The sequence below is a fragment of the Nicotiana attenuata genome, unplaced genomic scaffold (genome assembly GCF_001879085.1).
Source record: "Nicotiana attenuata strain UT unplaced genomic scaffold, NIATTr2, whole genome shotgun sequence".
In the NCBI taxonomy this organism is placed as follows: Eukaryota; Viridiplantae; Streptophyta; class Magnoliopsida; order Solanales; family Solanaceae; genus Nicotiana; species Nicotiana attenuata.
Window position 1 is genome coordinate 321,252 of NW_017670744.1, and position 24,954 is coordinate 346,205.

General features: G+C 39.9%; 2 protein-coding genes across 2 annotated transcripts; one reads left to right on the plus strand and one right to left on the minus strand.

Moving 5' to 3' along the window:
- The first annotated feature begins 6,341 nt into the window (after positions 1-6,341).
- On the plus strand, positions 6,342-11,350 carry LOC109242908 (cytochrome c1-2, heme protein, mitochondrial-like). Its single transcript, XM_019409783.1, has 9 exons — positions 6,342-6,521; positions 6,669-6,701; positions 6,815-6,915; positions 9,499-9,686; positions 9,827-10,106; positions 10,177-10,248; positions 10,488-10,604; positions 10,683-10,748; positions 11,003-11,350. The coding sequence occupies exons 1-9, from the start codon at positions 6,518-6,520 to the stop codon at positions 11,117-11,119; spliced, it is 978 nt and encodes a 325-aa protein (XP_019265328.1). The 5' UTR covers positions 6,342-6,517; the 3' UTR covers positions 11,120-11,350.
- A 9,230-nt stretch (positions 11,351-20,580) lies between these two features.
- LOC109242909 lies at positions 20,581-24,661 on the minus strand. Its single transcript, XM_019409784.1, has 3 exons — positions 24,511-24,661; positions 22,309-22,824; positions 20,581-21,415 (listed from the first exon to the last, which is right to left on the minus strand). Exons 1-3 carry the CDS (start codon positions 24,593-24,595, stop codon positions 20,880-20,882), a joined length of 1,137 nt encoding a protein of 378 aa, XP_019265329.1. The 5' UTR covers positions 24,596-24,661; the 3' UTR covers positions 20,581-20,879.
- Positions 24,662-24,954: the final 293 nt, after the last annotated feature.

The window sequence follows — 24,954 nt, forward strand, 5'->3', positions numbered from 1 at the left end:
TTCTAACGCTTTGGGCTACCTGATGAGGTGGATTAATTTGGACCGACAATTCCCGCCTTGCAGAGTTATTTACTCCATTGTTTCAAAAAAAAAAAAAAAAAAAGAGAGAGAGAGAAAATTCTAATGTTTGGCTTCCATTAAAACTTTTTATATATATAATAAAAACAAAGACTAGGAGTTACATTACATAGTAGTGTCTATGCTGGGGTACCGAAGTTCCCCTAAGACGGCCATATTTTGTTCAATTGTATCAATATTATATGCCCAAAAATTCCTAACAACTTCTATTCATAGGATGTCTGTCCAAAATACATCATTTGCAAGCATCGGAGGAACTGCTAGTATGGTGGTTCTACCCAAAAAACTTGAATTTGCTGCCTCATTTGCCAATGCATCGTCCACCATATTCTGCTCCCTGTAGGTGTGCCTAACCATCATCTTGTCCAGCATTTGCATTAATAGCCTGCATTTACAAATCATAGGATTGTAAGTTGTGTTTCTTGTGAGTAGCATTTTTATTACTTCAGTTAAAAAAAATTTTTATGTCTAGCGGGATCCGGCTATTTTGTTCTGCTAGTTGGAGTCGTTTCAGTAGAGATTTCAGTTCTGCCATGATATTGGTGGTATGTGGTATATTTTTCATATACCCCATAATCCAATCCACGTTATGATTCCTGAATACTCCATCAATTCCCCCAGTGCCTGGGTTACACTTGGCGGCCCCATCTGTGTTGAGTTTATAGTGACCCCTCATGGGGTTCCCATTTAACTCTGGTATGGAATGGCCTCCTGATAGCATCATTTTTTGCCAACATATAGTACTATGTTGCTTTGGAGATGGTGTTATTAGTACTAATGTTAGCTCTTTTATTATTGAAGAGGTTATGGTTTCTAGCTAACCAATGTGCCAAAAACAAAAAGGAATGATGTTCTCCCAAGGAATGATGTTGTTGAAGGATAGCTTTTTAAGCTTGTTCCATGTTAATGGCCATAGCTGGGCAGAGAGAGTAGGATTTAACTGTTGATTTGCAGTAGATCCCTTGGATAACATTTCTTGCCAGAAGTAGGTTGCATTGGGGCATTCAAAGAAGATGTGGTCACTGGTTTCAGGTTTTGCTAAGCAAAAACAACATTGGAGGTTACAGTTAACCCCAATTCTGTGCAGGAAGGCCCCAGTAGGCAGTCTATCTTGAGTAAGGAGCCAGGTAAAGTTTTTGATTTTGTTAGGGACTTTTAACTTCCATATCCAAGTGAAGTTGCCTTCCCCACCTTTCCACAAAGACTCATTATTGCTTCTAAGGAAGGTATATGTTGATTTGTTGGAGAAGGAGCCGTTTAGAGTTAACACCCATATTAGCCTGTCCTCTTTGGCAGAGTTGGAAGGAATGAAGGTTGATTTGATTAGGTTAGTGATTTTCTCGGGGATGTCCATAGAGATGGAAGAGAGATCCCAATTCCCAAAATTGTAGACTGAGTCCACTTTGGTAGCTATGTTATTAGGGGTTAGAGGGCCCTCAATCATGTCCCTAATAGCTACATGGTATAGGATCCAAGCATCATTCATGAAGCTCACCCTTTACCTTTGTGGACAACCCATCTACTGGCCTTGTTGCATATATCCCAACCCTTGAGGATACATTGCCAGATAGGAGATTTTGGCTTCTTGGGGGTATGGTTCCAGTTACAGTGTTTAGAGATCAGAACTCTAACCCATAATCTGGAGGTGTTATGTAGATCCTCCAAGACAGCGCAGCATGTGAAGCTTTATTTTTAAGCTCGGATTTATGCAAGCCCAGCCCACCATAAGACTTCTGCCTAGTGACTTTGTCCCATCTAACCAGGTGCAATTTTTTATTGTTTGGAGTTGTGCCCCAGATAAAGTTTATCTGAATTCTATCAATTTGTTTGGTAGTCTTGGTAGGCAATTTGATGTATTGCGTGACATGTCTTGGGATACTACTGAGAGAGTCCTTGCCAAGAATAATCCTTCCGGTCATATTAAGGCAATTTATTTTCCAACTAGCTAGTTTGGATTGCATATTATCAATTATGAACTGGAAGTCATTACTAGTAGGTCTCTTATGGAACATAGGAAAACCAAGGTACTTCCCAAAGGATGTTGTAGCTTGGATTGACAGTGCATTTTTAAGGCATTCCATCGTATCTTGCCTTGTGTCAGGGGAGAAAAGGACCCTGGATTTTGTGAGATTAATTTTTTGGCCAGAATCCTCATTGAATGCCTGCAGGATAGAGTAGATTGTGTGCAGTTCCTAGTGTTGGATTTTGCAAAGAGAGTAAGGTCATCAGCAATGAATAGATGAGAAATTTTTGAGCCAGACCTGCTGATACTGATAGGGTGCCATTGTTTGTCCTGGACAACTTTATCAATAGACTTGGAGAGCCTCTCCATACACAGAACGAACAAGTAAGGGGAGATTGGGTCCCCTTGTCTGATGCCCCTAGAGGGCTCCAAGGAACTTGTTTTGCCCCCATTCACTAGGATTGAGATGTTGGATGAGCTAATGCATGACAAGATTAACTTAGTCAGCCCAGGAGGGAAGTTGAAGACATGCAGTGTGTCCCTAATGAAAGACCACTCTAGCCTGTCAAAAGCCTTCTCTAAGTCAATTTTGAGAATCATATGAGCCTGGCTCCCTTTCATTTTCCAATATGAGTAATGTATTATTGGACAATGATTGCATTATTAGAAGCCCTCCTATTTGATAGGAAACTACCCTGGCTAAGTCCAATAATTTCCGGTAGCAAGGGCTTGATCCTGTTGACAATGATCTTAGTGATGGTCTTGTAGATGGTGTTACAAAGCCCAATTGGCCTGAAGCTTTTGAGCATGTTGGCTTGGGGACACTTGGGGATGAGACAGAGATGAGTTTGATTCATGGTCTCATCCACGGAGAGAGTGTTGAAGCATTGGTTGCAGAAGTCAATTACTGAGTTCCCCACAATGCTCCAGTGAGTGTTGAAGCAGTGGTTGATTTCACTAACCTCAAGGGGCCTATCCATGCTATCTCTTTGATAGTCTGATAGGATATGAGTCATGTCCAAATGGCTGATAGTGGAGGTGGGAGCTTGGGTGTGTGAGGAAGTATAGAGGCTCTTGAAGAAAAATATTATGGAGGCCTTAATGTCCCCTTGGTCATAGAGCTAGTTTCCATTTTCCTCTTTGAGGGGCAGGATCCCGTTTCTTCTTCTCCTATTAAGAGTGGAGGTGTGGAAGAATCTAGTATTGACATCCCCTTCAGTTAGCCAATTAACCCTTGACTTGAGTTTCCAGAAGTCTTCCTCATTCTTGAGGAATGAGTCAAGTTCTCTGGTCAGGTTGCTTTCTAAGTTTAACAGGTAATTGCTGGCTAGGATCCGTCTCTTTTTGTGGAAGATGTTGCCAAATGCGTGCATGCTCCACTGGGTCACAATGCTTTTGAATGTTTCAGTTGATTGAATTAGGGGGGAGTTATTGGTGAAAGCCTCATTGATGATACTAGGGAAGGAGGGGTGGCTAGTCCACATGGATTCAAACCTGAAAGGTCTGTTGGAATTATTGAGAGAGTCACCCTTTAGCACTATTTGAACATGGCAGTGATCTGAGTGGGTCCTATGGAGGTGTATAACAGTAGCCTCAAGGTACTGGGAAATCCAGAAATCGTTAGCAAAGCACCTATTTATCCTTTCTAGAATCAGACTACTCATATTTTTGTATCTTTTGTTTGTCCAGGTGAATTTGCTGCCTTTGTACCCTAAGTTGACTAGCTTGCATTCATTAAGGCAGTTCCAAAATAAATTATTACGACTTGATTTAATGGGGTTGCCCCCAAATTTGTCCCTAGTTTTTGAAACTTCATTGAAGTATCCACCTACAAACTAGTTGTTAGGATTGCTTTAGGAGATTGTAACCAGACTTTCCCATAGCAACTTCCTATCAGCTAAAAAATTGCTAGCATAAATGGCTGAAAATAACCAAGGGGTGTGGGATGTGAGTACCCTAACCATGGCATGGATGTCCTGAGGGGTAGTGGAGACCTCATAAATAGTGATACAATCTTCTTTCCACATTATCACTATCCCACCAGACAAGCCATCAGCCGGAGATTGGATAAGCATATCAAAATGCAGCTCCTCCGTCAGCTTTTTGTGATTAGCCATCTTTGTTTTTAGTAAGACCAGCAGTGCTAGCTTGTGGAGCGGAACCATGTCCATGTAGTGCCTCCTGAACTTCGCACTGTTTCCACCCATAACATTTCATATGATGTAGTTCATCAGGGGTGGTCGGCGGTTTGGGGATTGGTTTATGTGAGGCTTCTTCATTCCCTAAGGAGACCTCATTAGTTTCTTTTGGTTCTTTTTCTGCATGCTTAGGACTGGGGTCAAGTTGAGGAGTGGTTTGGTCCCACCCTGGGTGTGGTGAGAGACTAGGCTCAGACCACACTTGGTCATGGTTCTGGGACACAACAGCACAAGCACTTCGCTAGTCTCCATACTGAACTCGATTGCTCTGATTGAGTCTAGTAGGAGAGAGTCTGTGCGAAGGGGGCCGTAGGCTGTTCCTTCCATTTCCGGTGGGGTTTTCCTTTTTAAAAGATCTAAGGCTTTGTTGATTTTCCTTGTGATATTTCCCATCGGTAGTGACTGGTTCTTCTCTACTGGAGCAGAAGGTGACAGAGTTTGGTGGTTTTAGGGTTCGATGGTTACAGATACCGGAGACACTGCTGGGTCCTCCATTCCCGGGTTTGGGAAGAAGGGGATCGATTGGAACGCTTGAGAGATTAGGGTGTTGAGTATTGGTGGGTCCAAATTGGGTTGCATGTTGCCATTGCTTGTCATCGCCTGCCACAAGCATGGACCAAAGGCCGCCAAGGCCCTGTTTAGGGCTTCTACCGTTACCCTCTCCAGATGCGCAGGGTTTTGGACAATCAGGGTTACTAGTTGATTTTCCAGGGTGAACTTGTAAGCTAGTCCCTATCCTTGAAGCGCCACTTCCAGGCAGGATGCCGATGACTGGTCTGGTGGTAGTGGTAGCGACGTCACAATGGCGGGGGATGGCTGATCTTTTTCATTTTTATGCTTTTTTGTTTTGCTACTTTGGGTAATGGTGGGGGTTATGTTAACGAGCAGGCTCATAATGGCGTCATTTGGTGTCAAATCTAGGTCAGTAGAAAGGTCATCGGTTAATGCATATGGAGAAGTGGATTCAGATCTAATGTGGTATTTGTTTGAGTGGACGGAAGGTGTCATGTCACCGGAGATTGGGTGGGTTCTCAGGTGAGGCACTTGAGTGTTCATGGAGTGTGTTGAGTTTTTCCCATTAAGGTAGTCCGCTGAGATAAGAGTAGGGGACGCGTAGGTATTTGGGTAGGGGTGATTATTTGGGCTGGGTGGTTCCAATTGGGTATGGACCCTAATTGTTGATTTTGTATTGGCTTGGTGGCCCAATGCCACATCTTGAGCAGTGTTTGCGTCTGAGGTTGGGCTATGGGTAGGGTCCTCCTTGTAGGCATCACTAAAGGGCCCAATGGAATTTTTGGTGTCATCTCTATCAAGCCCCATTCCCGCCTTGCGTTTGGCACTGTACTTAGATTGGGGCCGTGTGTATTGGGCTACTGGGGAGAGGGGGGGGTGGCATTTTGTTTATTGACAGGGCCGCTGGGCCTATTGTAATTTTTGGGTAACGACAAAAATATTACTCTACCTCCTTTGTCTCATTTATGTGATGCAATTTTCTTTTTAGTATGTCCCAAAAAAAATATACTTTTACACTTAAAAAATAATTAAATTTGAAACTATTCCATTTAGTTTTAATGAAATTATTTATAAATACACATTACATCCATATGAGTGCGGCCCTTCCCCAGATCCTGCACGAATGCGAAATACTTTGTGCACTGGCTACACATACATTTATAATAGAGAGAATATTCCAAAGAGTAATAGGAGAAAGAGAATAAAAATATGATAGAATAAAAAAGAAAAGAAGTATATCGTAAAAAGAGAAAAAGAGAATAGAAGTATTAAAGTAATGAGAATTTAAAAAATATAAATTTAATGTAAGGCTATTTATGTCTTGATTAATTAATTTCTGCTTCTGCTTCTACTTCTTGGAAGAAGATAGAATTTGTAACTTTTCTCAAAAATCAACAAAACTGTTTTTGTTGTTGCTTAAAAGTATTTTATTTATTTGGTTAAATATCTTAAGTTTTTTAAAAAGTACTTTTTTAACATTTTTTTTTTTTTTTTTTTTTGCTTTCCACAAGCTTAGCCAACACATGCTCTTACTAGCAAACCCGAATTTGACTCGAGCTAGGCGGCCCAAGGCCTGACTCCACGAATTCCTGATTGTTTTAATTCTCAATATGGTCTGAGCCACACGCGCCTCTCCCTCCCACACACGAAGCGAAAAAATCATCTCGTTCCTAAACAAAGTGCAGTCATTCCAACGCCACACCATTTTCCTCTCCACTATTCATCTGCACAACGTTGCCCCTCTCTCTCTCTGTCTCCTTGAATAATGAGTACGTCCTCTATCCTATCTCGATTTGTATTTTATTGGCGTCCAATAAATATGCGTCCGACAGCGAAATGAACAATATAGATCTTAATTAGTCTTAAAGTTTATTGATTGAGTAGAAATGAGCTAAATCTTTTGATTTTTTACACAGGTTTGGGAAAGAAGATCGGGATAGGGCTCGAAGGTATCAACTCATCTCTATTCATAGATTTTGTAAACATTTTATCAGTTATCAGTTTTTGCTTATCATTTCCACCTGAAACTGTCAAGTTTATTTTTTTTCGTTTGGAAATTCAGGATTTGGAAGAATTAATCGTTTTATTACGAGAGCAGCTCGCCCCAGAGACGAAACCAAGCTTTCAAATGCCAGTGATGTGCTTAAGACCTCCACTACTAAGGTATTTATTTATTCTTCCCAGGTGTTGGTGTAAATTAAATTGCAATAAAAGTTACGATTAGGGAATTTCCCTATGAAGTTAAATTGTTTATGGTGTCGCGACTAGAGTGGAATAGATATAGAGGATTCATATTGCGGACCTCAAGTAGTTTATAAATGAGATATAGTTGATTGACTGTGCTGACTTTCCTATTTCTCAGAATGTTTTTTTCTCCGCGCCTTAAGGTAGTAAGGACCTTCCACATTTTCCATCAGAAATAGCTTCAGGTTGATTGGAACAGTAAAAATGATTCCACGTTTTCCATACAGAAATAGCTTCAGGTTGATTGGAACAGTAAAAATGATTAGGTGCTTGTATCTGTCACCATGTTGGTCTTTAGAATTAGCCGACTGTACCAGTGCCAGACTTGGCAGAATGTCTTTGTCGAGATTCTGATGTTAATACTTGTACGTTCTCGAGAACCAAAAACTATATGACAAAGTAGGAAGAGAGAACTTATAGGTTCATATGTTCACCTGTCATGGGGCAATATGTTTTAGATTATTTTTCTTTTCCTTCTGCGGGTGCTTTTTGATTCATCAAATTCTGCTATATGTAAGGTTGGACTTCCATTGTAAGAGGATGATCAATTAAAGATTTTAGTTGAATTTGCATAGAGGAATTAGTCATAGTCAGTTCTTTTTTGACCTGTAGCTAAATAGTGCTGTTCATTAGAGTTTCCGTAATGGAAACATGGATAAAAGCCAACTTCAGTTGCAAACTAGCTTGTGTTAATTGTTAAACGAGCTTAGATTAACTTCCTCAGTCGTAGTTGTTCTTGGTCTCTCCTTTAACTGACTGACCTGTGCAAAGTGCACCATAATTCGAAGACTTCTTGGGGCCTAAGCACGAGGGATAAAGAGAGTTGTATGCTTTATAGAATTGCCACAAGCATTTTTAACACAATGCTGTGATTTTTTGGGACATGAAGTTTCACTTTGGTATATGTGACAAGCAGAGACCTAAGATATTCAAAATTTAAAAAAGATAAATTGCTTTACGTCTCCATTTCACCCAAACTCGAGAGAGATTATCCTATGTATCTTACTAGGTCATCTATCCCTTTTTCTAGATGGGTGTACATAGGAACAACTTAGCATTAGATGCTATCAAGGTTCTGCTATTGGTCTTAGTAATGGTGGCAGTTGGGCAACAGCCACCAACCCCGAGGAAACCCTTTTAGCTTTGACTAACCTTATCAACTGGTAAACTTGGAGCTCTTTAACCCAAAACACTAATGTAGCTACAATATCAAAATTCCCATGTACTTTCTATCTAGAATAAATCATGCATAAGAGGTGAAATATGCTTCATTCTAGTGTCATAGTCTTCACGAAGGCAGAGCACATTTCATGCCTTTCCATTCCAGGTTGAATTTATCACCAAGATAATCCTTCAGGTTCCTCAATGAACCTGATATTTGGCTAGATCAGCATATGGCATATTCTACTGACGCTACAGGATATTTGATGCATTTCTATAGTTAGAGCAAGCAATGGCTCTCGATACAGGGTAGAGAGCTACTTGACGTCTTGACCATGTTTCCATGTCCCCGAGTGAAACTAAAGAATTTGAACTTTGTATTCTTTTTGGTGGTTCTGTCACAAGAATAAACGTCAAGTCAGCACTGTATTTACCCACTGGCAGATACTAGTACTACTTGTCTTACAATCCGTGCGCCCTTTGTTTCACAAGCAAAGAATAGAACTGCAGAGTGGTTCATCACCAAAAGCGTGCCCTTTGACATTTCAAAATTTGCATTATCAGTTTTGTGAATCTCTTGGAAGACTTATCGTTGCCCAGTGTTTGAAATTTAATTTGATTCTTGAGATCCCATATTTCCTTGACATATAAATTAAGAGTATCATTCATATTACTAACTCTTGTATGTATGAGAATGTAACCTATGCAAAGTTAGTTTTTCCGACCCTTTGTGATGGTTTCCTTCCCCTGAGGGGCAATATTGCTTCTTGGATGAACCATTTTAGTTGAACCTCTATAAGAGAGTGAAAATAGTTATGTATCCTAGTGGTTCAGAGTCATTAAAATTTGTAATATGCCCTATAATTGCCCTTTTTATAGTATTATGTTCATGCATTTGCTTACTCTGAGCCAGTGAAGTTTTTATCACTAAGATATAAAGCAGGAGTGGTTTATACACTATTGTTATTTTTTTCAACAAGCGATGATGTGACTATGCTTCCCCTGAACCGAGGATCTATCTGAAACAGCCTCTCTATCTTCACAAGGTAGGGGTAAGGCTGCGTATACACTACCCTCCCTAGACCCCATTTGTGCGATTACACTGGGTTTTTGTTGTTGTTGTTGTTGTTGTCATATAAATCATGAATATCCTGAGATGAGCAATTTCTTATCTGTAAAGGATGTACACACCGTGCATTATCCATACAATATACTGCTTGTTTCTTTACTTCTGTCGATCGTTACAGCTGTTGGTGTGTTCTGTTGAATCCTTTAGATTAGCAATGGATGATCCATAAATTATTGTAACTGACTAAATGCCTTCTGTTATTTATTCCAAAGCATGACTCGGATGGGTTTGGATCTGCTGGCTTAAAGTCTTTCAGAGCATTAGCAGTCATTGGTGCTGGAGTCTCTGGGCTCCTTAGCTTCACAAGTGTTGCTTATTCTGATGAAGCAGAACATGGGTTAGAGTGTCCCAGCTATCCTTGGCCTCACCAAGGCATCCTCAGTTCTTATGACCATGCTTCGTAAGTATATGCTATGCTGCCACATGGAAAAGTTTATTGGAGGCCATATCAATCTGCTGTTTATCCACAACTAAATTTAACCTTGTGTTAAGTGAAACGGAGACACCCATTTATTTTCAATGCATTTATTTGCGTGACAGGATACGTCGAGGTCACCAGGTTTACCAGCAGGTGTGTGCGTCGTGCCACTCGATGTCACTAATTTCGTACCGTGATCTTGTTGGTGTGGCATACACTGAAGAAGAAACTAAGGCCATGGCAGCAGAAATTGAGGTGGTTGATGGCCCTAATGACGAGGGCGAGATGTTCACCCGCCCTGGGAAGTTGAGTGATCGTTTTCCACAGCCTTATGCAAATGAAGCAGCTGCAAGGTTTGCTAATGGCGGAGCCTATCCTCCTGATCTAAGTCTTATCACTAAGGTACTGTCTTGGTCTTTTACTTTCAGCTATATTATATCTGCATTGCTTGATTTTTTCTTTCTGATTTCAGGCCCGACATAATGGTCAAAACTATGTTTTTGCTCTTCTAACTGGCTATCGGGACCCTCCTGCTGGTGTCTCGGTAATTTCTGTCTCTCAAACTCCTTTTGGTTTGTGACTAGATTTTGTTTGTTTAGAATAGGGAAGCAGCAAAAACAAAAATTCTGCAAATCTGAAGATATTGTTGTGAAGGGATATGGATGTGCTCCAGTTTAATTGGTTGTTACCTGCTAGTGACCACTGTTTCAGTACTCATTTATTGTTATCACATTTTTCTTGTGGAAGTTTGAGAACCATAATACTTTTCAACTCTGATTATAGATTAGGGAAGGTCTTCACTATAACCCTTACTTCCCTGGTGGAGCTATAGCGATGCCTAAAATGCTTAATGATGGTGCTGTTGAGTATGAAGACGGTACACCTGCTACTGAGGCACAAGTAATATGTCTTGTTCTCTTTCTGCTTTATTTATTGACCCCCTTTTGAGAGATGGAAGTAATATTTCTCACTGTGCAGATGGGAAAAGATGTTGTGTCGTTCTTGTCATGGGCTGCTGAACCAGAAATGGAAGAGAGAAAGCTGGTGAGTTGCAATCTTCCATTTGGTCCTTCCCCTGCATTATGTTAGTATGCACAAGGCAGAGGTTTTGGGCGTCATTTTTGTATTGAAGTTCATTCAATAAAGTCTCTGTATACTCAACCTCAGCCTTGTGCATGCTGAACTGATATGCTCAACCTCTGCCTTGTGCATACTGATCTGATATTGGATCCTCATTGACAGTTAGAATGTGCCATGAAATGAATTTTCTGACCACTTGGGTATTGTAATTCCTACAGATGGGTTTCAAATGGATATTTGTTTTGTCACTTGCACTTCTCCAAGCTGCTTACTACCGTCGCCTGAGATGGTCTGTCCTGAAATCTCGCAAATTGGTCCTTGATGTTGTCAACTGATCTTATTCACTTCTCGCAAATGTGAATTGAGAACATTTCTTTCTGTGTACTGTAAGTGTACGGGGCATAAGGTATAATAAAATACTGCCCAGTGATTTGAATTGTAAGTGTTATACGACAGAATCTAGACAATAGATCTGTCATTGGAGCTATTCTTTTTGAGGGGGAATAAATATCTGCTGTACTATTTACAGTATCGTCTATATGAAAGCTTTATTATTTGGAATTGAAGTGTGAATAGTTTTGATGGGCACCTTTGTTCTGAAGTCACCCAGGAGATGGGATTTTTGCCTGTTTTGGATGGAAGCTTTACTTCAAGTTTTATCCCTACTAATGGAAGCTAAATGAGATCTTCTCTCTAAAGTTTAATGGATTTAGATGAAATGGTTAAAATAATTCAAACATATAATCAGACGTACTATATTAGGTAAAGGCTCTAGATTGGAGTTTCATTGTTTTTCAAATAACAAAATAATTTAACTGGTAAGGTAAATTGTTTGGTTTGATGTAAATGCCGGGCACGGAAAAGTATTTACCAATGCAATTTGTACCCAATGAATTCCTAAGTCAGCTCAACCGTGATGATCTTATAACTTACTTGAAAGTTCTACACTTTTTGAATTGTCATCTACACTTCTCCCCAAGAAGATTTCTGCTTTGGCACTCGGAAGGAGGAGAAAGGAAATGTTAGCTTCAACTTCTTCTGGGAATAAAGAACCAATAAAGATTGTTTGGGATAAAGAGAACATATTTTATAAGGTGCAGCCAAATTAATTTAAACTTCTGGAGGTTCAAGGTTGTTGAGCTCTATTTATTTCATATTAGATATTGTAAGACCTTTCAAAGGGATTTATGAAGATCTTAGGGGTATTTGGTAAGAGGATATCCCATGAGATTAGCTATCCCACCTTCCGCATGGGATAACTAATCCCACCATTGGAAAACACACTATCAAAGGATTAATTATCCAGGGATTGGTTATCCAGGGATTGTTATCCCATCCTCTCATAGTGACAAAAATAACAATACAATCTCGGGATAACTAATCTCAGGATTAGTTATACCGCGATTTTATCCCAACCAAACATGGGATAAACTCATCTCAAATTTAATTTCGGGATTAATTATCCCTTATTCCTCGTACCAAACGATCTATTATCCCGAATTAACTAATACCCCAAACCAAACATGGGATAAAGTGTAAGTCCCCGTAAAATTTTACCAAAAACCCGAAATTTCGTAGTGCCGAAGTAGTCTTCGCGGTACAGACTTTTTGGGTTAAACAGTGTGTTGGGGATTTGAAGAAAACTTTTGGAAGAATAGGGCATTTCTGCGGTCCACTATGCAGCCGCAGAATCACTTTGTGAGCCGCAGAATGGCCGCAGAGTGAAGCAGAAACTTGAGCAAAAATTGTGGACCATTATGCAGTCCATCATGCGGTCGTAGAATTACTTTACGGGCCGTAGATTGCATCGCAGAATCGATGTGAGGAATTTCGGGAGGAGATTCTGAGTCCCGTTTTGCGACCGCAGAACGACCGCATACCCAGGCAGAGGTGCCCAGCTCCGGAGGGCCATTTTGCAGCCCATTTCGCGGACCGCAGAAGCATATGCGATCGCAGATTATGTTTCGGGGCTTCATTTTTCTGGTTTTTATAACCCGACCCTATTCCTTAGGTAAAAATTTGATATTTTGAAAGTGAGGGGATGCTCTAGAGTGGGAGAGGGTTCCTCAATAATTTGTTCTCCAATTATTGCTCAAATCTTGGAAGATTAACAAGGGAAACTCACTAGGTCTTCATCCTAGAGGTAAGATTCTACATCCTAACCCTCAATTTCAAAATTTAACTAAAAATGGTAAATTAGTAAGGAAATTCTTGGGTGTGTGAGTTGTTCATCTTGCATGCACGTGCTATCAAGGGTGGTAGGAAGGTTGTTGACCTAAATATGGTAGATAATGGGTTGTGGGATGATGGAATCAACCATAGGAGGACCTTGAAACCTTAATGCACACCTAGTGTTTGATAAAATGCTCAAATGAGCTAGAACCATAATCATCTTCCTAATTTTTGGTTCAGCTTGTTATATTTCTAAAATAGATCGAAGCTGCTAAGATTTACGGAACATTTTAGAGTTTAAGGAAGCTCAAGTGAGGTATGTTGGTAAACTCTTCTCGCAGAATTGAACCCCACATTACCCTTATAAGTTCCGAGTTGTTCATCATAAATCGATTATTCTGAATAAGCTTTGTGACAAAAGATATATGTTCAATACTTGTTCCAAATGTCATCGTTATGTTGTATTACTATTTGAGAATGTGTTCAAAGTATGGATTGTATATCTAAATGTTATAACTTCAAGTCGTGTTTCAAATGAAAGCTATGATACCAAATTGTGTAGAGATTTGTGATTGTGATTGCACCTCCACCCGCATACATTGGGGTGAGGCGGCAGGGCCGCTTTGTGTAGAGTTTGTGGTATTGTGGTTGCACCTCCACCCGCATACATTGGGGTGAGGCGGCAGGGCCACTTTGTGTAGAGTTTGTGGTATTATGATTGCATCTGCATCCGCATACATTGGGGTGAGGCGGCATGGCCGCTTTGTGTAGAGTTTGTGGTATTGTGATTGCACCTCCACCCGCATACATTGGGGTGAGGTGTCAAGGCCGCTTTGTGTAAAGGTGGTTATAGAGGATCTCGACTTAAAATTTATGAATGTTATGGAAAGCTCTTGATAAATTTGCTTTGGCTTTAATGGCTATCTATGTTTTTCTATTGTCACCCTGATTCATCATATTCATGTTGTATTTCCAAGTTCTTGATTAGGTGTTTGGCTTTCATACTAGTATTCGACATGTACTAACGTCCCTTTTGCCGGGAGTGCTGCATCTTTAATGGATGCAGGTGGTTCCACAGCGGAGGACATTGACTAGTGATAGCGGTACTTATTCTTCCCAGCTGACTTGGTGAGCCCTATTTCATTCCGGGGTAGTGCATCTTTTGTTCCGTGTGTATTACTATGTTGTGAGGTATAACCGGAGCCTTGTTGCCGGCACCATCGTTGTACTCTTTGTATCTATTAGAGGCTCCATAGACATAGTGTGGGTTGTGTAGTGGTGTTGGGAAGGTTAAACTAAAAATGTTGTAATTGTACCATATGCTTCCACTATTAACCTATGGTTGTGAAATGTATTATGTTGGAGACTTGTAAATGATGCAACTAATGGTACTGAACTGGAGTGGTACACATGACTCTCATTGTCTAAAATGTATCCATTCTGTATTTATGGGTGAGTTGGGTAGAAAGAAATCTAGCAGGCTTGCTCGGTCGGGTTATCTCGGTTGAGCGCTGGTCGCGTTCCCCGAGGTCGGGGCACCATGGCCGTTCTCATTGATTGGGGATGGTTGATTTTGATGTAATAATGGGGATGGACTGGCTTTATTCATGTTTTACCAAGCTTGATTGTCGAACCAGAACCGTTAGGTTTGAATTTCCAAATGAGTCAGTGATTGAATGTAAGGGGGATAACATGGTGCCGAAGGGTAGGTTTATTTTCTACCTTAAGGCCACGAAGATGATTAACAAGGGGTGTATCTACTATTTGGTCCGTGTTACAGACACCGATGCCGAGGCACCTACACTCGAGTTTGTGCCGGTTGTGAATGAGTTTCCAGAGGTCTTTCCGGATGAGCTCCCTGGGATCCCACCAGACAGGGAGATTGATTTGGGATTGATGTGATGTTGGGTACGCAACCCATATCTATTCCACCTTACAGAATGGCACCGATAGAATTGAAGGAACTAAAGGAACAATTGAAGGACTTGCTCGAGAAGGGTTTCATCCGGCCAAGTGTGTCGCCTTAGGGTGCACCATTTCTCTTTGTAAGAAAGAAATATGGGTCACTGAGGATGTGTATTGACTATCGGCAGCTCAACAAGGTAACAATCAAAAATAAGTACCCACTACCAAGTATATATGACTTGTTTGATCAATTGCAGGGTTCTAAGTACTTCTCCAAAATTGATTTAAGATCCAGGTATCACCAATTGAAGATCAGGGAGCAACATATTCTGAAAATAGCTTTCAGGACTCGGTATGGGCACTTTGAGTTTCTGGTAATGTCCTTTGGGCTAACAAATTTCCTGGCAGCTTTCATGGATCTTATGAATCGAGTCTTCAAGCCCTTTTCTTGACTCCTTTGTGATAGTGTTCATTGACGATATTCTGGTATATTCACGCAGTCGAGAGGACCATGCCGATCATCTCAGGGCAGTTTTGCGGACTCTATATCAGCACCAGTTGTATGCAAAGTTTTCAAAATGTGAATTTTAGCTGGAATCTGTCACATTCTTGGGTCATGTCGTCTCCAGGGAAGGAATTAAGGTTGATCCTCAGAAGATTGCAGATGTGAAGAATTGGCCTAGACCTACAACTCCAACAGAGATTCGTAGTTTCTTGGGATTAGTGGGGTATTACAGGAAGTTTGTGGAGGGGTTATCTACCCTTGCCTCTCTGTTGACTAAATTGACGCAGAAGGCGAGTAAGTTTCAATGGTCTGATGCTTGTGAAAAGAGTTTCCAGGAGTTGAAATCAAGATTGACTACAGCACCGGTGTTGACCCTACCAGAGGGTACAAATGGGTTTGTGGTGTATTGTGATGCTTCAAGAATCGGGCTTGGGTGTGTATTGATGCAACATGGCAAGGTGATATCTTATGCTTCTAAGCAACTCAAGAATCATGAAAAGAACTACCCAACACATGACTTAGAACTTGCAGTAGTGGTATTTGTGTTGAAGATTTAACGTCATTATCTGTATGGGGTCAATGTAGATATATTCACGGACCATAAGAGCCTTCAATACATTTTCAAACAGAAGGAATTGAATCTGAGGCAGAGAAGATTGCTTGAGTTACTCAAAGATTACGAGATCGATATCCTATATCATCGGGGGAAGGCTAATGTTGTGGTGGATGCTCTTTGCCGGAAGTCTATGGGTAGTTTGGCTCACTTGGAAGCATATCAAAGGCCATTGGCCAAGGAAGTTCATTGGTTGGCTAGTTTGGGAGTTCGTCTTGCGGACTCTAGTGAAGGAGGGGTGATTGTGCAAAATAGGGCTGAATCATCGCTCATTGTTAAAGTCAAGGAGAAGCAATACAACGACCTATTGTTGGTACAATTGAAGGAGGGGATTCATAAACATAAGACTGTGGATTTTTCTATTGGCATGGATGATGGTACATCAAGGTACCAAGGGCGACTATGTGTTCCAAATGTAGATGGTCTCCGGGAAAGAATCATGACCGAGGCTCACACTTCTAGGTATTCCGCGCACCCGGGCTCTACAAAGATGTATCATGATCTCAAGGAAGTCTACTAGTGGAATGATATGAAGAGGAACGTGGCAGACTTTGTGGCAAGATGTCCAAGTTGTTAGCAAGTGAAGGCCGAACACCAACGGCCCGATGGGTTGGCACAGAACATAGAAGTTCCAATGTGGAAGTGGGAAATGATTAATATGGACTCTATGGTAGGACTACCGCGCACTCCGCGCAAGTTTAAATCCATTTGGGTAATTGTGGACCAACTCACGAAATCAACACACTTCTTTCCTGTTAAGGCTACCGACATAGCAGAACAATATGCTCAGTTGTATATCAAGGAAATAGTCATGTTGCATGGCACTCCAATTTCTATTATCTCAGATCGAGGGGCACAATTCACAGCTAACTTTTGGAAGAAATTTCAGCAAGGTTTGGGTACTCAGGTGAATCTTAGTACAACCTTTCACCCACAGACTGACGGGAAGGCAGAGCGGACTATTCAGACGCTTGAGGACATATTGCGCGCTTGTGTTCTTGACTTCAAGAGTAGCTGGGACGATCATTTGCCACTCATAGAATTTGCCAACAACAACAATTATCATGCTAGTATCCAAGCGGCACCATTCAAGGCTTTATATGTTAGCAGATGTAGATCTCCCATTGGGTGGTTCGAGATTGGGGAAGCAGAATTGATAGGACCATACCTCGTGCATCAGGCTATGGAGAAGGTTAAGATTATTAAGGAGCGGTTGAAAACTGCTCAGAGCCGTCAGAAGTCCTATTCGGGCGTTCGTTGTAGAGATTTGGAGTTCAAAGAAGATGATTTGGTATTCTTGAAGGTTCCCCCCATGAAAAGTATAATGCGGTTTGGTAAGAAAAGGGAAATTGAGTCCAAGGTATGTCGGGCCATACACAATCATTCAGAGGATTGGTCGGGTGGCGTACAAGCTTGAATTACCCCCTGAGATGTCATTAGTGCACCCGGTATTCCATGTGTCTATGTTGAAGAAGGTAGTTGGGGATCCGTCATTCATTGTTCCGGTTGAGACTATTGAGGTTAATGAAGAACTAACTTATGAAGAAATTACAGTTTCCATTCTTGATAGGCAAGTCCGAAAACTAAGAAATAAGGAAATTGCCTCCGTGAAAGTACTATGGCGAAACCAACAAGTTGAAGAGACCACCTAGGAGGCCGAGGAAGAAATGAAGAAGAAGTACCCTCAGTTGTTTGAATAGCTATGTAATCATTTTTATGAAATTTTTTCCTATGAACTATGTATCACTTGTACAGTTTAAGCTCAAGATGTTCCATTTCTAGTAATATATTGCTTATGAGGCCACGGTTGGTGTTGTTTCATATTATGTTGCGTCGTTGGTTTATGTATATGCTGTTAGGATTGGTTTTTGGGATTGTCTAGCAGGTGGATAGGCCCAATTCAAGGGGAGACAATGGCGAAATTTTAGGAAATTTAGGGAGTTAGAAAAAATTTGGAACTACTGGTGTGTGGTGTAGCAGCTGAGTCACATTGGGTGCTAGTGGTAAACTGTGACCCTCGAATACCCTCATTCGAGGACGAATGACCTTAGGGGGGGGGATGTAAGACCCCGTAAAATTTTACCAAAACACCGGGATTTCGTGGTGCCGAGGAAGTCTTCGTGGTACGGACTTTTTGGGTTGAACAGTGTGTTGGGAGTTGAAGAAAACTTTTGGCAGAATAGGGCATTTCTGCGGTCCATTATGCGGCCGCAGAATTACTCCATGAGCCGCAGAATGGCCGCAAAGTGAAGCAGAAACTTGAGAAAAACTTATGGACCATTATGTGGTCCATCATACGGCCGCAGAATTACTTTGCGAACCGCAGATTGCATCGCAGAATCGACGTGAGGAATTTCGGGAGGAGATTCTGAGTCCCGTTTTGCAACCGCAGAACGGCTGAATACCCAGGCAGAGGTGCCCAATTCCCGAGGGCCATTTCGCGGCCCGCAGAAGCATTATGTGGTCGCATATGTGACCGCATATTGTGTTTCGGGGCTTCATTTTTCTGATTATTATAACCCGGCCCTATCCGTTAGATAGACGCTATGGACCATTTCTTAAGTAAAAATCAGTTAGAGGGTGCTCTAGAGTGGGAGAGGATTCCTCAACAATTTGTTCTTCAATTCTTGCTCAAACCTTGGAAGATTAACAAGGAAAACTCATTAGGTCTTCATCCTAGAGGTAAGATTCTACACCCTAACCCTCAATTTTGAAATTTAACTAAAAATGGGTAATTAGTAAGGAAATTCTTGGGTGTGGGAGTTGTTCATCTTGCAATCATGTGCTATCAAGGGGTGGTAGGAAGGTTGTTGACCTAAATATGGTAGATAATGGGTTGTGGGATAATGGAATCCATCATAGGAGGACCTTGAAACCTTAATGCACACCTAGTGTTTGATAAAATGCTCAAATGAGCTAGAACCATAATCATCTTCCTAATTTTTGGTTCAGCTTGTTATATTTCTAAAATAGATCGAAGTTGCTAAGATTTATGGAACATTTTAGAGTTTAAGGAAGCTCAAATGAGGTATGTTGACTAAACTCTTCTCTTAGAATTGAACCCCACATTACTCTTATAAGTTCCGAGTCGTTCATCATAAATCGGTTATTCTTAATAAGCTTTGTGACAAATGATATATGTTCAATACTTGTTCCAAATGTCATCATTATGTTGTATTACTATTTGAGAATGTGTTCAAAGTATGGATTGCATATCTAAATGTTAAAATTTCGAGTCGAGTTTCAAATGAAAGCTATGATACCAAATTGTGTAGATATTTGTGATTGTGATTACACCTCCACCCGCATACTTTGGGGTGAGGCGGCAGGGCCGCTTTGTGTAGAGTGTGGTATTGTGATTGCACCTTCACCCGCATACATTGGGGTGAGGCGGCATGGCCGCTTTGTATATAGTTTATGGTATTGTGATTGTACCTCCACCCACATACATTGGGGTGAGGCGGCATGGCCGCTTTGTATATAGTTTATGGTATTGTGATTGTACCTCCACCCGCATACATTGGGGTGAGGCGGTAAGGCCTCTTTGTGTAGAGTTAGTGATATTGTGATTGCACCTCCATCCGCATACATTGGGGTAAGGCGGTGGGGCCGCTTTGTGTAAATGTGGTTACAGAGGATCTCGATTTAAAATTTATGAATGTTATTGAAAGCTCTTGATAAATTTGCTTTGGCTTTGATGGCTATCTATGCTATTCTATTGTCACCCTGATTCATCATATTCATGTTGTATTTCCAAGTTCTTGATTAGGTGTTTGGTTTTCATACTAATACTATTCGACATGTCTAACGTCCCTCTTGCCGGGGGCCCTGCATCTTTAATGGATGCAGGTGGTTCCACAACGGAGGATATTGACCAGTGATAGCGGTACTTATTCTTCCTAGCTGACTTGGTGAGCCCCATCTCATTCCGGGGTTGTGCATCTTTTGTTCCGTGTGTATTACTATGTTTTGAGGTATAGCCGGAGCCTTGTTGCCGGCAGTATCATTGTACTCTTTGTATCTATTAGAGGCTACGAAGATATAGTGTGGGTTGTGTAGTGGGGTTGGGAAGGTTAAACTAAAAATGTCGTAATTGTACCATATACTTCCACTGTTAAACTATGGTTGTGAAATGTATTATGTTGGAGACTTGTAAATGATGCAACTGATGGTACTGAACTAGAGTGGTACACATGACTATCTCATTGTCCAATTAATGAAATGTATCCATTCTGTATTTATGGGTGAGTTGGGTAGAAGGAAATCTAGTAGGCTTGCTCGACCGGCTTATCTCGGTTGAGCGCCGGTTGCGCTCCCCGAGGTCGGGGCGTAACATAAAGTTAATCCTAAATTTTATCATCATTATGCTTATCCCATGTACCAAACAACCCCTTTAGTTTCTGGTTTGATGCTCAAACTCTTACATAGAGCATCAGTATTGAGCCCTCTAATGTATTGATGAACACAGTGTAGCCTTGTAAGATATATGCTCAAGTTCTTACAATGGTATCAGAATAAATGTTAGTTATGTGAGTCCCACATATATATAAAAAATAGAGATAAAGAGATATAATGTACCAAATTAAAGGGGGAACAGAAAGTGAGATAAACAAACATAATTTCATTTAATTCTTGAAATTTCGATAGGTACATGTAAAACGAACACTTTAACACTAGATAATTTAAACCTCTTACTTGTGTAACATATAAAAGCAACAGTTGTGCTATAGTAAAGCTTACACTGAATATATAATATAGGAGTAGCTCATTTCTGTAAAACAATGTAACCAAACAACCAGATAAAAAAGAGACATAACATAGTAAGTTGTTTCCGTATTAATTAAGAGTTATACACTAGTGTCAGTGCATAGAACATAAACTCATTAATTAATTAATCGATCTACGGAATGCGTGGATTGCGAACGCTGACTAACCTAACATCATCAATCACAGGACCACACAAGGAGCCAGAATTATCACTCTTCATATGATAATTTGTGCTCAAGAACCTAACCCTTGTGCGTCTAGAAATTGCAGTAAACCTAAGTTTTGCACGTTTGAAACCACCTTTACCTTTGGACATATAGGGAACTTGTAATGCAACTTTTCCAGCAAATGCCTCAATTAGCATAGACCCTTCACAAGAATTGTTAGCATCTCCAACAGTGAAAATCAGATCATAAATCTTGCCTGCTTTGGTTATGACTTGTTGTGCTAATGCACTTTCTCTTCCGGCGACTAACTCGACGGCGCGCTTGCCCTCTGGCACGGTGAAGTGTTCAGCATCAACGTATTTTACGGCCTTGAGAGATTCAATTATCCATCCAGGTAATGGACAATGATCATCTTCTATGTTGGGAGGAATTAGAATGCCCCAGTTCGTGTTTGGGAAAATATATGGACCCTCCTCAAAGTTTCCGTTCTTCAACATGTTGCCTGTATACATTTATGTAATTAGAGCTTAATTTCCATGCACTAACAATATTTATACAATCCGGTTATTTCATTAAAAGGTTATTATGAGTAACTTTATTTAATAAAAACCGATATGATAACCTAGATTAAGTGTGAATTCTTTTTTACTATGAAAAGTGTAAATATTTCTTTTATACTGTTTGCATATAAGTCATGTATGTGTATGGTTTTAGTTTTTTTTTTTACACTTCATAGTCTCCGCAAACGGATCTAAATAATTTAACTAGTTTAACTCAACTATATATGTGTCTAAAAGATAAAAAATATGGAGTATTACATATACGACAAGGTGCGTGCATTCTATATTCGCTTACTAAGCTAGCGTTTGGATATACATTTTGTAGAAACTTGAAAAAAGAAAAAACTAAAGTTGTGTTGAAAAATAATTTTTTAAAGTTGAAGTTGTGTTTGGATATGCATATTATTTAAAAAAAAACTTGAAGTTTTGTGAGTGGAAGAAAATTTTCACCCAAAAACTGCCCTAAACTAGTTTTTCGTAACTTAGAATTTTTTTAAAATTTTTTTCCAAAACTGATCATGTTCCATGGACAGTGCATGTTTTCATATTTTTTTTTTTTTTTTGAAAAGAAGTACCTAAAATTCATGACCAAACGGGTGCTAAATCTTGGACCCGACTAGAGTAAGCAAGTCAATACGTTGAAATGTGTCAACAATCTCTATCATAAATAAGGTGATTCTTGGTCCAATTGAAATATCTTCTCAACGATTTTGATCGTGTAAAACATATTAGTGTAAACAAGTTTATATTTGGACAAATATTGCTTAAGACAATTAAAAACCTTTCTTATAAGGAAGGTATAAAAACCTTAAAAGACAGATAATATGGATGGTACCTTTTGGTCTGTGAGGGGTTTTCAAAGCTTTGAGCGCGACGAAATCAATAAGGGGGCCACAAGCAGGGTCCTTCTCACGTGCAGGATTATGGAGCACAAGTTCAATCACATTGGCCTCAGCCAAGAAACCCCAAGAATAAGTATCCCAACCATCACTACTATACATTGTCTGCAATGGCAACATTCCCCAGTCTTTGGGTTCTTTACTAGGTGTTACAGACACATTGAGTCTCTCTTCTTGAGCACAAGTCCTAGCAAAGACAAAAGAAAGAGCATAGAATGTTCCCTTTGTGACATTCACAACTTTGGTTTTAAGGGAAGCATCTTCACCTAGCCTAACAGCAAAATCACCTTGTGGCACTGGAAGTAACATGTCACCTTGCATTTGGCCTGATTTTATGTATTCCACATAACCTGATAATTCCCAATGGGGTATTGCGTGAGGATCCATCACTCTTGTGTGCTTCATTTGTGATGGTTTTGGACCTTGCTCGAAGTTGCCGTTTGGCAATAATCCTATTGAAAGAAGAAAATAAATTAGACTTTACTACTCGTATTATCACCCGTAGTTACTAAAAATAGCTGTCTCAAATTATTTGTCAATTTAGAAGTTCAAGAAAAATTAATTCTTTTTTTCCTTTTTTACCCTTAGTAATAATCCTTGAAGACTACAAAACACCTAAATTATGGATAACTTTGTTCAAATACCCATGAAGAAAGACTAAATAATATGAGACTGAGGTATTTCATGAATAAGGATAAAGTAGTCAAAATTTTATCCTAAACAATTGTTTTGTTAAGGAACGTGTACAAGAGAATCATGACAAATAATATGAGACTGAGGGAGTAACTTCTAACACTATCATGCCAATTTTTTTATTACAGTCGATGCATATAAATTGCCGGCAGCAAAGCAATATTAGTGACACATGCGAACTCGGTGCGGAGAAATCGCTCACAAAGATAGATCATGCATACTTTATGGTACCAAAAACAAGAAAGCTAATGTATTGTCCTTTGGAGTAGGAAAAATAATTTATTGTCCTTCAGTTGATGATCAGCTTCCAAATGAAAAAGAATAACAAACGTCGTCATAAAGTCAGTTGAGTACTTTTTCTCGGAAAATAAATTTTGTACACGATTTAATTAATACCCTTAACTAAGGTTCTTGATCTAGCTGCAACATATTTGACGATAATCGTAATTTTTATCTGAGAAATTTGACCGATGTGCTACGCGTGTTGAGACAAACTTTGTGGTGAAGCTTTGTAGATGCGACCCTGTTGAAGACTATGCGAAGAAGGTGGATCAACTTTATTTTGTCAGAAAATTCAGGCCAAGGGGAGAATTGTTAGGTGTTTGTCCAGATTTTCTTACCATAATTGGTTTTTCTATCTCATGAAGGAAATCACAACATATTTACCATAATTGGGTTTTTCTTTTCCTAGAAGGAAAATATAATTTTTCATATTTGGCTAGTCCCTTTTCTTCTAGGAAAAGTTTTGGAGTTATACAAATTGAAGATCCGTCCTTCTCATTCAGTAGCATCCACAATGTAGCCATAGGGGGTTTGAGAGTCGTGTTTAGGGGAGAATTTTACGGGATAAGTGTTAGTGTATCACTTGTGTTTGCCTCTTCGTGAGGTTATTCTCTCGATATTTTCTACTCTCTTTTTATATAGTGGATTGCTCATCTCCGCTCGTGGACGTAGGTCGGTTGACCGAACCACGTTAAATGTTTGTGTCTCTTTTGGTATATTTCTCTTTTGTTGTATGATTTATTGTCTTTCAAGGTTTGTTTTGCTAGCTTCCGCATGACACCTGAATTTTTCGATCCTAACAACCACTGACAAAAAATTGTATGTTCTCGTATTGGGGTTCTATTTCGTATTATACATCTAGCTAAAGAACACTTCCTCATCATAAATTTGTTAAAACATCGTTAGACAATTCTGCACCAATTTTAAATGATTTGTAATCTTATTAATGGCATGCTTGAGTCATCTAATTAAGAGGTTCTTCCAATCTCCCGAGATCTCATAATATATAAGCTAACTTCAAAAACAGTAAAATATACATATTGCAGTTGAACATTATTGGATACTACATATGGTCTAGGAGAAGCAGAAGTTCATATTGCACAGAAGTTGAAATGCACCATAAAATATAGTAGTAGATGACAATTAAAAAGATAAAGATTTACCATCTATTAGAGATGAACCGATTTGGAGGGTGGCACATAGTAGCACCAACAATAAGACTGCCTTCATTTTCATAGGTTCTTGCATTATACACTCAGAGATAAAAAGAGATAGAGAGAGAAGAGAAAGAGATACAGAATGAAAATTCTCAAACTGTCGATGGGTTTTTATGAATATCTATTCGCCAAAATGCCCCTAGAGAAGAAGGAAATAACAGGCCATGGCCTCTAGTCTACTGCTCTTTCGCAGCAGCTACAAGGGAACACGGGCTGCACGTGCAATCCTCATGTTGAGGAACAACTTAACATAGACAATTAATAAAACATTTCATTTATATACACTATTAATAGTAAATTAATAATTTTTATACTGATGTTGTTTTTAATAATTCTTTGCCTCCCAATGCCTATTGTATCGGCTTGGCCTTTCATAAATGGAATATAGCA